We start from the raw sequence: 14,310 nt of genomic DNA on the forward strand, positions 1-14,310 counted from the left end.
TGGGCTCGCAATTTGTGCAAACCAGAACCAACCTAACCCTCCTCTCCAAGACATGCTGTGCCATTCTGCGGGGACTGCCGTGCCGCCCCTGGAATGACGAATGACAATTGGGCAAGGCTGGTATGACCTTCCCTTCCGAGATCTCGGTGCCGACGCTGGTACTCCATATCATCCAATGCTGTGCTTTACTTTTGCAGCTTCTTCTTGATAGAGCTTAGCCCACTGTGGGTGAGTTTGTTGGAATAGTGGTCGGCGACTAAAAGATATATTTTTTTCTTTCCCCAGCGCGGGGGCGCGCGGCCTCGGCATGATTCTCCAGGATTCTGCCATGGGTTTCAACCTCTCAACGGCCGACCGCAAGCCTACAATTTAAGCCACAATGGTCTCGAGTTGATGGCCTGGGAAGGGCGCCAGAGCTATCAAGCAAAGTTTCACGGCGCTTGGTTCAGCACATCAAGTTCAAAGCCAAGGGCTATGACAACGTTCCAGCTTTTCGGATCACCAATCAAACTGCACTAATTAGGCAATCCTCTAGAATAGATGAAGTCCAAGTCTAGTCCAAGAAGGCAAACCCTCATGTTGTCACGCCAGTTACCAAACACCCAGGACAGATCAAGCTGATCATCCGCGTTGATCGACAACAGCTAGACATTTGTCGGGACTAGCTAGAGTGCGGAACCAACTTGTCTCGGATCACTGAACTGTGCAGTACATCGTTTGTTTCATGCAACCTGGACAGATTGAATTGCGAGCTATGGGATAAGCCCTCCTGGATATGGCAGTATGGAAAGGCCTGATTAAGTATTCCTCTAGAACCATTTGCGCCCTTGCCATTATCAGGTAGTGGTTCGAATCTCAGCACCACGAGCAACACCCGGTTCCGAGGAAAAGCTTCATGAGGGGGGATTGCGTTTCCCGCTGGGCTGCGATTGGCTTCGCAGATCATAAAGGGCGTCTGTTGGGCCAGTGGACCCCCCCCCCCCCCCCCTGGCGGGAGCCCACCAACGAAACGCTTCCCACCGAGCGGCACGCTCCCCCGGAAACAGGACCCAGCCTACCGGGAATCGGGGAAGGAATCGGGCTGATCAATCTCGGGTCGCTCAGGATGGTCGTCCCGTGCACCACACGCTAGCAAAAAAAAAAAAGGTCAATGACCGCGCCTCTGACATTTCATTTCTTCCGGATATGTCGCCAACTTTTGACTTCCGTTCCAAAACAGGAACAGCAACCATAAAGTGGCAGAGACTAAACCGGACAACATGTCGGTGCTCGATTGAGAAGGTCTCTTGTGGGCCCTAGGTCCCTGCTCTGTTTCAGAGCTGGCCAGGTCTTGTGCGGAGCCCTAACAGCTGACAGGGCCCCAGTTAAGCTTTCAATGGCCCAAAGCTTCTTGAACATTTAGCATGTACGAACACGCGTCAAAGGCCTGCTAATGACGATGTCTTCGGTGGTATGGGAATTCTCATCCATGGATGCTTCGGTTTTGCGCATGAACACACCAAGCAAGGCCAATGACATTGTCAGAAGCAGATTTGCTTTCAGTGACACTCCCGATATTACAGTAAGGTTTTCACCCTCGCCGACTTACATGCTCCCAAGGCCTCCAGACAGACCACTCAACCCATGAAAACGTCTTTCACATTCCTGCCAACAAGCATGGTTTGGCTCGTCCAAGGTTGCAGGACAAATCGCAAGGACAAATCTCCATCCAGATGAAACATTAGTCCGTCTCCCGCTACAGAGGTCCATTTTGCCACTATATTACGAAATTGCCCGGATGGCCTAGTCTCAATTCGCAGTTGTCCGAGAGTCCTGTGCGACACCAGGACCCAGGATATCGAGACTTTGCTGACTAGAATGCCAGTTCGGTGGCCACAGGCGGGCGTCTCGGGGACATCTGATAATGGCGAGGCTATTTTTGAGTTACAGCTACGCTTTGTAGTCAGATCTGCTAACTGATTACAACGAATAGCAGGTCGCACGCAGATCGGTGCCCTGTCAATCAAAATAAGGGGTGCGGGGAAAGACGAATCGAGTGACACAGTCGGGTCTACGAGAGGGATGTCGACGAAATCAAGCAATGCTCCTGTCCAGAGCCAGGATGAGCTTACGTATTATGGCCGTCTGCGTCCGGATTCCATTGTCAGCCGCCCCGAACTCTCGCCAAATGTTCATCCTTCCTCCCGGTACCATTAAGCCTCGGTAGATGGGAGGAATCAACCTGATTTTGTTTGATGAATCGTCTTGGACCGGAATATGCTTTCCGGCCAGCTCCCTTCAGTCGGTCTGCCGAGTATCACACATGCCATAGACCTCTCTGCAAAGAAGCCTGGCGTCTTCCATCCTAGATGGTTCGCCTACCGTCCATATATCCTTGCCTTTGCCGTCTCAACTCGGCTATCAACATGAATTGGAATGGAATATTAGACATTGCCGGATCTGCCCACAGGCCCCGCCAACCACGTATTCCTTCACTAGGCGTCTCATATTGCTTGAGCGTCATTTCTTGCACGACTTGGATGACTCTGGCAACCTGGTAAATCCTGAATGCAGGTGGGAGAAAGGAGAAGGTGAATAAATTAAATGTTGTGCACTTAGGAGATGGCAGGGCCCCGAACACGAGAAACACACCTGTCGGCTGTGGCAGCTGCCTGTTAGGCCTCAGGTACAGCATCGGCTCTAACAAGTGCTCTGGGATAACGAAAAAGGAGGCAACCGATAATATTTCGCTAGCTACCAAGTGGTTTGGTCAGTGGGATACGTGATTGCGGGCAAGAATTCGAAGTCATGTTTCCTGCCAGTAGCCCTGATCTGTCGGCACCCATGATGAACGTCTCACTTGTCTACAGTGGACAGTTGGATATTGGGGCCGGTTGGAACCAGGTCCGGAAGCCAAGTCTGATACGAAGGCTCGGTGCTGATGGTGCTGTCAACCCGTTTGTCGGTGGCGTGTTGTTCGATCATCGGCGTCTTCTCTCGTCGTCTTCTCCTTCTGTGGCTGAGGCTATTCCATGGGCTGACTTGCTAGCCTTCCGGGGTGATTTCATCTCGGGCGGTAGCCAAGTTCCCTGAGATGGTCAATTACGTCTCGATTTTCTAGCCCCCTCACCAGATTCAGAACAATTGGGTTCGGCGAAGAGACGAGCCTAGCAGATTGGTACGTACCCAGGTCGAGAGTGGTCGCCGTGAAGGTCTCATGCCAAGAGCAATCTGGAAACAAGATCAACAGGGAATGCCTAGGGTCGACCCCGGCTTTGAACAAGGATACCCCTGAATGCTCGATGGGAAAAAGCACAGCAATGATAAGGAAGCCCGTCCACCCGGGAATTCATTGCTGCAATTCCCTTGCCGAGACCCCCCTCCCGCAGCGTCACAGGCTCACGGCCAGACAACCAAGCTGTCACTCGCGCTTCCCTCACGGGAAGACGCCCGAGCCGTGAGACGTGTTGGTAAGCCCTACCTCGCCCTCTTCCCGTCGTGGCCAGCGTGTAAACAACATTTTCCCAAGCGAGCCTAGGATTCCCTCGAGATCTGCCACCGCGTTTGATCGCCGCCCGACCAGACCATACAGGAACTCTCCACCCACATTCCGGCCCCTGCGCATTGTACGGGGTACAGACCATGTTCTCAGGAAACAATAGCAATACCTACCCAAGCCGCGGGATGCTCCGAAGTGCAATTGTCAAGTCTAGCAAGCGCTAGAAAACAATAGTGCGACATTGCTTTCAGTAACAATGCAAAGCAAGCCTAGTTTACAGAATTACTATATCTTGTGGAATGAAGCTGTCAGCTGCTTGTATGGGACCTGTCACTATGGCTCCGATTGGTGCGTCAAACCCTGAGGGAACAGCGCTTGAATAGAGATGACTTGGGGAGACCTGTCACAGAGCAGCGAATATCCACACATTTGGCTGGTAGCCAACCGACAATGCAACGGAAGAATCGCAAACCTCGCTGGTGATGGCCGTCGTGGTTCTAATGCTACAGTTCTAGTCACACCGTTCATGCGGCGCTCTTCTCCCCCATGCGCACAGTGCAACCGCCGCTTAATGGTACAAGAAACTAAGTCACGGGCCCGTTACCGTATCGCATCCAACGATTTCCTCGGCTGGACCTCAGGTTCTACTATGTATGGCCTTTGGGGGCGCGGGACCGAGCCGGTAACATGTCAAGCTTCAGCCGCCGCCCCTCCCCCCCATTTGTTGCCTCTCTTGTCCGACCAAGGACACGGCCATACGACGTGACACAGCGTCTTCCAAACAACACGTCTCGCACAACGATGGGGTTCAGCGCGTCGGACGCTGGGAGCTCTTATCACAAGGCTAGTGTCTTGATAGACCGGCGATTTTTGCTCGCGGGGAGCGAGAGGCAACGAACCCGGAGACGTCGGCTTCCCTTTTGATGGTTCCGCAACAGCCTGGTACAGAAAACCGACGGTCGAACAATATATCTAATATACGCAAGAGACGGCAAGGCCCGCAAACTGTCCTTGTGCTAGCTGGCGGCTGCGGCAGAACATGGACAAATGCCATCTTCATCGTTCGTCCGGCCCTTCTGATGTCGTAATCGGAATACCTGAGAGAAAATGGGGGAAATCTGACCATGACGATCGCCTTTTTCTTTTCGTGAACCTAAGATTTAGCGACGACGCCGTCTGTTCGTACTGCATAGGCGGCGGGTGGCGCCCTTGGCCACCCTGCAGCCTCCTCGGGGACCTGGTGATCGATCGGGCTTCACCTTGCGACAGGTGGGTGGTATATTGGAGTGCAAATATGTACGGAGTCGTTTGCGTCCGCCTCCTGAAGCAAGACATCGCAGCTGATGCCTGGCTGAATCTTCGGGCATCTGGGCTGCCTGCCATCGGCTGCAGGCTCCCACCCGCAGAGTCGACTAGCCAGCCTGTTTGGAAGCCGGCTCCAAGCCTCTTTCACCAGAGGACACCATCCGGACCGATACCGACAAGCCCGAGTGGCGGCGGTCATGTCTCAGTCGGGCCAGTCGGAGGGGCGAAGAACGCCATCCTCGTCTATATTGGGGGTTTGCTACATACAAACGCGGCCAGCATCCGGCGCACTTGCAAACTACCCACCGCTTGCAGTAGGTGCGACCCAAATCCTACCACGGCGGCGACACCAAGTCGGAGCCAAGAGGCACACTCCTTAGCTCGCCGGTGTCGGCAGCTCCAGCAACATCCGCCGACTTGGTGGCCGAAATAGTCCCGAGAGTTGAGACAGAGGCTGAAGGGGATGTTTCTTCCGAGCCAGAACAGAAAAAAAAACCAAAAGAAAAAAGAAAAAAGTCAACAGGGCTGGTCGCGGCCACTAAGGCTCGGAAGGTAGGCGGACTGGGTCTCTGTTAGCTATAGTATTGTTCTATCTGTACACACGGTGTCCAGAATTCGGCGCGGATAAGGTCAGGATCTCGCTAATGGGCAGAGCCGACGAGGCGAGGCGAGGGCGAGGGAGAGTGGACCACGGCAGGAGAGATGGGGATCACAAAGGAGGCCTGTCAAATTTGACAGCCGAACAAGCGGCCGTTGCTAGCGTCTCGAGAGTGGCGCTGTTGAACGGGTTGAACAGAAGCCTCATATGCACTCAGAGCAATCTTAGCGCGAGCCGGCAACGGCAACAAACGTCTTAGCCCTTCACGTGCGATTATTCGGGGCCACTTGCAAAGGGAAGGGGGGGGGCTCTCTCCCCGAGGCCCTACGTCCCTTCGTCTCACTCTCACCCTCTATCTTTGCGGGGTAGCATACGTACTCGCAAAAAGTGTTGATGGAGATATCCCGGAGGACATGACTCGCCATAGGCGCCCTGGCTCTCGTCTCCAGTCTCTTTTCACCTCGTGCTCCCGGAGCCTCCGCTGGGCACTCCCAGTCGGCCGCCAACCCACCTCTTTGCCGAAGGCCCGAGGTTGTACAACACGACAAAAGACGGCAGCATGAAATAATCGGTATGTACTGTACGTGCATGCAAAGTACGATACGTGTATATGTGCGTGTATACCTCAGGTATAAACGCATGATAAAGGAATCAGAGGAACAATGACAGCCGATATGCGAGGCTGTTTCGAACGAACGACTATGGGTGCGCTGGGGCAACTCGCATGACGAAAGATGGGATAGTATCGCCGGACGAGGGAGGGCAGGCCGGGACGGAGCGAGGGCTTAATTCGGACTGGACTCGCAAGCCTGGGAGCCGGGGATGTGGTGTGGTGTGGGGTGTGGTTGAGACTTGAGAGAGAGGGGAGGCTGTTCCAAGTGAGCTTACATACGCACTGTACTGTGCTGTGCTGCAGCGGGGACAGCAGCTAGCAGCTAGCAGCCCAGCGTGTGATTGATTGATGAGAAGGAGAAACGGTCCGGGGTCGGGTCGGCCAAGCAAGGAGAAGGTGGGTGCGGCGCGCGGACGCACCTGTCAAACGCCCTGTCAAAAAACGCATGAAATTGACGAACCAAGATCCGCCCCCCTTGTCAATTGTCAACCCTTGGCCGGGCCTTGTCTTGGCCTGGTCTTTCGGGCGTTAACGTGCTGGGCCCTGCCTTCTTTTTTTCTTTTCCGGTGGCCGCCCGCCCTTCTTGTTCTCCACTATCTACCTCCCCTCCCCCCACACGGCCGAGGATGACAGACAGACTAACCGACCGACCGACAGACAGGGCGGGGTACATCTCGTTGCCTTCTTTCGAATCGAACAAGCGTTGGAACAGGAACAGCCCCTCTCGCTTGGACCCCTGAGTGACTGACGGGGGAAGGACGCCGGCCGGCGAGACTGGAAGGTGGGGGGGGGGATATCATTATCCACCCCCCTCAGCCAGGTGCAAATCGAATCGATTCTTTTTGCGTCGTTTTCGATATCGCACTGTCTTGGGCCAGCCCGTGCCGATCGGTTCGGAGCCGTCCAGTCCGGCCTCGTCGCCTGCCACTGATGGCTGTCGCTGTCACTGTCTCTAGCGTCTAGGGTCTGTCTACATTACTGAATGCACGCACGGCACATACATGCTCACACGCACGCCATTGAGTCTGTACAGTTGCTATTACGCCAGACTAATAGTCCACTTTTCCCGTCAGGTCAGTCAGTCGGTTCGGTCTGGGTCTGGGCTGGTTGGGCGGGCTGGTCGATGTCCGTCTTGCTGCATGCTTATCTCGATCGAGCTTGCGTGTGCGAATGCCGGCCTGTTGTTTCGTCTGGACAGGGCAATGATTTGCGACAGGTCACTGCGAATCTGCAAAACGAGGCAACCAAAAAAGGGCAAAAAAGAAAAGAAAGATCAGAAAAGCCCCACCGCGCAAAAGAAAAAAAAAGAAGAAAAAAAAGTGCGGGCAGTCTCCGTACACTTACAGAGTCGGAAGACTAGTGTTGGTTCTTCATGTGCATACATACTCCGCACATATCCCCTCATCCTTTTGGAACCGCTGAGGCCCCCAAGATGCATATGTGTGTGCATGCGCAGAGCGTTGCGTTACGTGCCAAGCTCGCCGGTTTCTTCTTTTCTGCTTCTGCTTTCTTGCCTGGCCCGGAATTGCTGGCGCGGACCTTCTCCCGGTGCGGCCCAGATAGATCGAAATGGAAAGAAGGAAAATAAATATACCGCGTCACATATACCCCCCCTTCCCCCCCCCCCCCGGGCACGCTCCAACCCCAACCCCTAAACATACGATACCCTGCCATGCTCTCTCCCTCCAAGGCGTGGTGTAACAGGTAAGGTATATTATCGATATAACCTTGGCTGATAATACTTGGCCCCTCCCCCCCCGTGTCCTGGTCGCCATGCATGACATGGCATGCAGCCAGGAAGGAGGACACGGCTTGCTCCCTTTCCCCGCTCCGGGCGGCGGTCTCTGTGAACATGGTGGCTAGAGAGCGCGTGTATAACGAATTGTGTGTGTGTGGTATTGTTTGAGTGAGTGAGTGAGTGAGTGAGTGGGTGTGGGTGTGGGTGTGGGTGTGGTGTGGTGCCCCGCGAACCGGTGTGGCAGCCAAACGTGGACAGAACCCGGTTTCGACCGTGGGCAGCCCCCTGTGTTCTTATTTGCCAATTGCTATTACATGTAAGTACTCTTATACCGGCCGAAGAACAAGCCTGGAAGCGGCAGAGGAAGAAAGGTACTGCGCATACATTACATGAAATAATAAAACAATAACAATAACATTCTCTTACGGACCTGCCCCAGCCGTGTTCTAGACCGGCTGCATTCCACACACAGCCCCTCTTCTGTCCTGCTTTATTACCTCGGGAGCCAAAGAGCTGTGTTACACAGACCGGACGCTGCTGCAAAGCCCTCTGGAACTGGAAATTGACTCTTTGTGCTTACCAATTAATTGCAAGTGCACACACATACATACTATGTGATGTGATGGGTTTCAGAGACGGAGTGAGATGATGGCAAAGCCACCACCCATTGACTGGCATTGACAGGAAACAGACCTTTCCGCATTCCTTCAACCGTGATATATCGAAGATAGCAGATAAGCCGGCTTGTTAGCTTCTGTCTGTGCGCCCAAAGAAACAAATCAGAAACCGCAAAGGACCCTGCCGTGGATCCGGGAGACAACTCATTCACTCTTACTCTCTCACACACACCACTTTGTAAGTCAGTCAACAGACTTGTCGACAGAAAACATAGCCACCTCCCTCTGTTTCGGCCCCTAAACCTTGGGTCCAACTGTTTATCATCCCGCCCAAACCACTGGAACAACAACAAGAAAGACGGAAAGAAAAACCATACACCCCCTATCACACAGGGCCATTGTTACCACATCTAAACACATCACCGTTTCCTGGGCTCTGTTTCTGTATCATCAAGAACCACCCACCACAGCCACCACCACCACCCCTCACAAACCATCCCGCTCCCGTCCAAGCCGAGGCAGCACGCACGCAGGCCGCGCCAAAACCCCCAATTCGTTATCCCCCCCTAGTCCTTCCAGCAAAACCATCCAATCGCATCTCTCGAAATAGCCGCAACTCAATACCACCTTCACCCCAGACAGACAGACTTAGGGAGAGAGAGAGAACTACCTTACCTCGACTAAATGAATACCTCCTTCACCTGGCGGATATTACATACTTTACGTAGTATGTAAATACACCAATTCCACGGTAAATAGTTTACCGCGACTACTTGATAAGGGGCCCAGCTCGGGACTTTTTCAGGCCCCCTCGTTTTAATCCTTGAAATATATATCAGAGCATTGTAAATACATTGTAAGCCTCGTCTCATGCCCTTGGAGTCGACCGCAAAAGAAGTCATAGATAGGGAATCTTATAGGGTTTTGTAAGTAGCGCAGGTAAACCATTTACCGTGGAATGGTGTACGCGACGAGGTAGCAGCAGCAGCAGCAGCAGTAGAGAGCAAGGGGCCCCGGGTCATATCAAGGTACATACAGTACATACAGTGCATACCTACCTGCCCAGATAGGGCAGGGCAACTGCCGCCAACGCAACCGCGGCCGGACCGCAAACCGCAAACCGCGCGAGTCGAAAGAGACACAGACAACCCTTTAACCAACCAGCCAAGGTCCTTAGGGAGGTAGGTACAGCACAGTACCTGCCCACGAACTGCCGCGCTATAGTCGGTCAGTGCTACCACGTCAGTGTAAGTATTAGGAGGGCGTTTTACGCTATTATACGTAAGGTCCCTACTACTACGACATTCCTGCGTGCGTGCGTGCGTGTGTGCATCGACAAGGCTGGGCAGGGTCAGGGTCAGGGTCAGGGTCAAGGTCAGAGACAGCGACAAGGCCGGGGCCGGGGCAGGGCCGAATGTCATAGCCGCGCGTGTTCTTGCCTGTATTGTTCACGGGATAAGGGAGCAAGGAGGTGAGGGAGTGAGTGAGTATATACGAAACACTGACGACGTAGAGAGAGAGAAAGACAGGAAAGAAATATAGAGGTAACAAGAAAAGGGGGGGGATAAGAGTGCAGCTATTACCAAGTTTGTCGTCGTCGTCGTCGTCGTCGTCGTCTTCATCGTCGTTGCCGGTGGGCGGCGGCGGGGAGGCAAAACGTGCGCACATGCCAAAACTAAACTAAACTAAACCAACCGACCTAGGCCGGACTACACACGCAGCACGACGCAAAAGATACCCTCTACCTCCCTTCTTTCCTGCTTCTTCCCCTGGCCCTTGCACCGCAAACTCTCTCCCCCACACTCCCGGTCGTTCGTCGGGGGGGATGCGTTTCCCCATGCTAGACGAAGCAAGTTCCATTATAGATTTTGTATAGTTGCCATCCTCAGCGGCGATCATAGCGAGTTTCAAAACACGGTGGCCCCTCACCAAATGGACCCCGGTTCCTGCCACACAGCCTCCATGAGCTTCGCAAGCATCTCCTCCGGGGTCTCGGCCCGGTTCGGTTCAGGGGGCGGTGTCAGCGTCAGCGTCAGTGTCAGTGCACAGGGCTGAGGAATCCGGGGGCAGACAAGAGAGGCGATGACTTGCATACAAGCCCAGCTTTGACGCAACCTGTACTAGACACAGTAAATACTATATTCCAGAATGGAAACACAAACATCCAAATCGATGAGCATCCAAACGATGGGGCATCTAAAAATGCACGTCTCTAGTCCTCGTGTTTTTCCTGCCACCAGAGGCAAAATGTAGCCGTGATATAGCAACTCCAAGTTCCGCCCATGACCAGAAATACGCTGACAATGCAAACAAAGTCAAACTTGCTCAACAAGTCTGTAATCAAATCCCAGCTGATGCTCCAACCCATTTCTCATAACATTCGTATGTACACTTTACTTCCCAGAGGTTCGGATTCGGCCCCAGAGCGGACGCTTGCGTCCTTTCTTAAGATCGTCGTCCGCGCCGGCTGCTTCTGGTTGAGCCTTCGTCGCGCCTGCCTTTTGAAAGACTGGGTCGTTCCCCAGGCCTTCACTCTTGGGGTCAATCTCATCGTAGTCGTCCGAGCTCGGGTCAAGCTTATCCAGGTAACTGTTGTCATTGCTGTGGCCTCGAGTATAGCGATCCTGCGAACCGGGGCTTCCGGCGCCCGATGACAGGCCTGCCTCTCGGATCTTGTCGAGGCCGCTGGCCAATGGCTCCACGAGGGCCGCTTTTCGGTCAAAGTTGTCGTCCTTGTTTTTCCAGTTTACATCCTTGAATGTCTTGCCCCCCTCCCATGCCTCCATGGGGGTACTCCTAAACGGAGGAGGAGGAGATCCGGGTGGTGGCGGCGACGGCGAGCGAGGCCGCATGGCTTGTGATTTCTTGTAGAGAGCGGCAAAAGGACCCTTGAACTGAATTTCGAGGTCCTTCTGATGCTGTTCGACTGCTCTTCTTCGCTCGAGTTTCTTGGCCGGGATCAGTCCCAACACGGGCACACCGTCCCGGCTCGAGAACGACTCGAGCCACTCGTTGTACCGTTGGTCTTTTCGGTTCAGTTCATCCTGTGAATGCGTTAGTCCCGCTGGTGGTTTATCTCTTCTCCTGTTTCTTTCCAGTTGCTACTTACTAGCGTTGGGGTCGCTTGCTGCCGGAGGCTGTCCAAGTATTCCTTGGCCTCCTTGCTCATTTTAGACCCACTGATGTACTTGTCAAACGAGGCCGAAAACTCTCGGTAGTGTCCTTTGAGAACAAAACACTGTCCCGTCCACCGCTTTCTCTTCAGCTTCTCGTACAAAGCTTCGGCAACAGGGCATTCCCAGTCAAACTCGACAACCCTGTCGTAGAAGACAACGCATTTTGATTGGGCCCACTTGCTGAAGCTGTGTCGGCTTTGAGCGTCCACTAGCGTGTCTTCAATCATCTCGAGCGTGGCATTCTGAATAAAGCTGACAGGCGCGCGTAGGTTGACAGCGTCGTGAATGTGCGATTTCTCAAAGTCTACCGAAGACCGTAAATCAACGATAAGGACGCTTTTTGATGGGTAAATTTCAAGGAGTGTGTTCAAATGGCCAGGAAGAATCATGCGAGGTCCGTCTTTGCGGACCTCAGGTTGGTGGTTGTCGAGCTTCAGATTCTTGAACTGGAACGTTGTCCTCTCCTGCTGTCGACGGTTATGGAACCAGATATGGATATCTGAGCTTTCAACGCCAAGATTCGAGGCAAGGAATTCAGTAACAGCCATGTTAGGCTCCCGCTCCTTCTGGAAGTATTCCTCCAGACGCTTGATGACATGATGTGCAAAATGTGGGCCCTCCGGGATGCTTTGATTGGAAGTGAAGGCCGACTTTTTGGAATTCCGGGACTGGTTGATTATCATGGTTCTCGTTATGGGTTCACCAGGAATTGAGGAATCATTGTCGACTGATCCTGGAAGTGTCGGAGGCGCACTTTGTTGTCGCTGAAGCATACCCAGCGACGTAGTAGACCCTACATTCCTTAGGCTGGCTGGGACGGAGGTCGCTTCATGAGCGACAGGCCGCGAACTAGGACCTGTCGTGGTTGCCGGGCCAGAGAACGGGTATTCTGACCGACTACCCGATGAGGCTTCTGAATGGAGAGGCAACCACGGGTCGGGTTGTTCTTGCTGTTGAACGGTAGCAATAGACAGGTCTCTATTGAGACCCGGCCAGGCTGAATCAAGTGCTTGTCTAAGTGTGTTGGAGTCTTCGGTCGGGTTAAACGTAGTACCGGAAAATGTCGATTCGTCGTCTCGCGAGAGGGACGATTGCCGGTTGAGGGCTTTGGCGGCGGCGGAAGCCTCCGCTACTGTTATCGGCGGACCCTTTTCTTTGGTATGAAGGAGGTTGTTGGAACGAATAAACCCCACGAAATTACACGCGGGGTCATCGGGAAGGAGATCCCAAACCATGACTGGCAGTGAGAGCAAGATCAAGTTCGAGTGGCTCTTGAATACGCCCTGGACTTTGGCATACTTGGCGATGGCTGGGAACTTGGCTAGCCACTCCTCCCAGTCATTGAGATCCAGTTCCTGGTCGTCCTCGAGAGCCAAGGAGAGCATGACATGGGGTACGTTTTCAGTAGGTCCGGACCCACTGGGGACCAGGGCATTGGAAAAAGAATCATACTGCCCTCTTCCCTCTATCATCATCGGGTCACCGGCGGAAGTGCCGTATTGTGCAGGTAGGAGTCCCCCGCCCATCAGTTGTGGCCTTAGAGTAGGGAGGCGTTGGGCTTGCGGAACGAGGCGACAGAGCTCGATGCTTGGCGTCTTGTGGTTCGAGGTCATCATGATGTGGACGGGTGTAGTCCGTGCCTCGAACTGCTTCCCGTTGATAAGGATAGGCCGGGGATGTTTTAGACGGGCAAGAACTTCTGCATGAAGCATAGCGGCAGAGAAGACCTTCATCCTCCACTCGTGCATCACCTCGATCAGTGCATTCGTAAAGGAATACCTGCCGGGGTCGGGAGCAATAGCATCCCAACTTGATGCCGAGATAGTCTCAGTCATGCTCTGTCCTGTCGGGAATGTGGCACTGGCAGCTCCGGCACAGCAGTCAAGCAGGATTAGCACATCGGATATGGACCTCTCTAGAAGAGTCTGGATGGCAGACCACCTGTGGGGATAGATGGTAAGCGACGAAAGCGACAAGGCTGGAAAGGGGGGAAACCGTACTGCAGCCACGGTGATCCAGGTCGACGGGTCGCACACCAAGTGCTTTGCCTCCCCTCGTCAATACGGGCGTGTCCGCCATAGTAGACGACGAGTAGAGTGTCCTCGGACTCGTGCTGCTTGACCATGTCGGCGATCTTGAGCATCAGCTCCAGGTGCGAGTTTTCGGACGGAATGGAGAAGATGTCTGTCTCGAAGCAATATTCGGTTCGCAAACATTTTTCGAGATCCTCAAGCTCGGGAAGCACGAATAGATCATCGATTTCCCAGTGGAGCATGAGCGCCTGCACCTTTGAGAAACGCTGGGTTGAGTGACCGCGTGTGGGAAACGCTCGACTTGCCGACTGCAGACATGGCCCTGTTAGATAAGCGGATACGCCAGGACACAGGGGCGCAGTCCCAGGGGGGAATATAGACTCTAGACGCACCACTTCGAGGGCTTGGGCAAAGCTGTCAATGTGCTTGACATGGTAGCTGACGCGGCTGATGTCGTGGGTTGCCGCTGGAATAACGGCTTGGGTGCTCGAGCCATACTACAGATTGTGAGCATTTGTCATGCGGTTCTTGATATTATTCTGCCTCGAAGATGCAGACAACGAGGGTGGTGAAACTCGAGCGATTGAACGTACATCGTCGTCATTCTCAACATTGGCCGGCCACCGTGCCGGGAGTGTCATAAACTCGTGCTCCATGGTCTAAGGTACACCAGGCTCTGGGCCTGGGGCAGCTCCAGCTCCACCACGCCGAGATGGCCGACGGGAGTCGAACGAGCGAGCCAGCCTTGTGCG

The 14,310-nt window shown here is 53.9% G+C and overlaps 1 protein-coding gene across 1 annotated transcript; it reads right to left on the bottom strand.

Moving 5' to 3' along the window:
* Positions 1 to 10,495: 10,495 nt before the first annotated feature.
* Positions 10,496 to 14,300, bottom strand: B0T26DRAFT_327344 (uncharacterized protein). Its single transcript, XM_060434393.1, has 5 exons — positions 14,152 to 14,300; positions 13,951 to 14,055; positions 13,526 to 13,866; positions 11,459 to 13,466; positions 10,496 to 11,393 (listed from the first exon to the last, which is right to left on the bottom strand). The coding sequence occupies exons 1-5, from the start codon at positions 14,212 to 14,214 to the stop codon at positions 10,743 to 10,745; spliced, it is 3,168 nt and encodes a 1,055-aa protein (XP_060297149.1). The 5' UTR covers positions 14,215 to 14,300; the 3' UTR covers positions 10,496 to 10,742.
* Between the last annotated feature and the right edge of the window lie 10 nt (positions 14,301 to 14,310).

Source organism: Lasiosphaeria miniovina, assembly GCF_030549165.1.
Source record: "Lasiosphaeria miniovina strain SMH2392-1A chromosome Unknown B0T26scaffold_4, whole genome shotgun sequence".
NCBI classification, from domain to species: Eukaryota; Fungi; Ascomycota; class Sordariomycetes; order Sordariales; family Lasiosphaeriaceae; genus Lasiosphaeria; species Lasiosphaeria miniovina.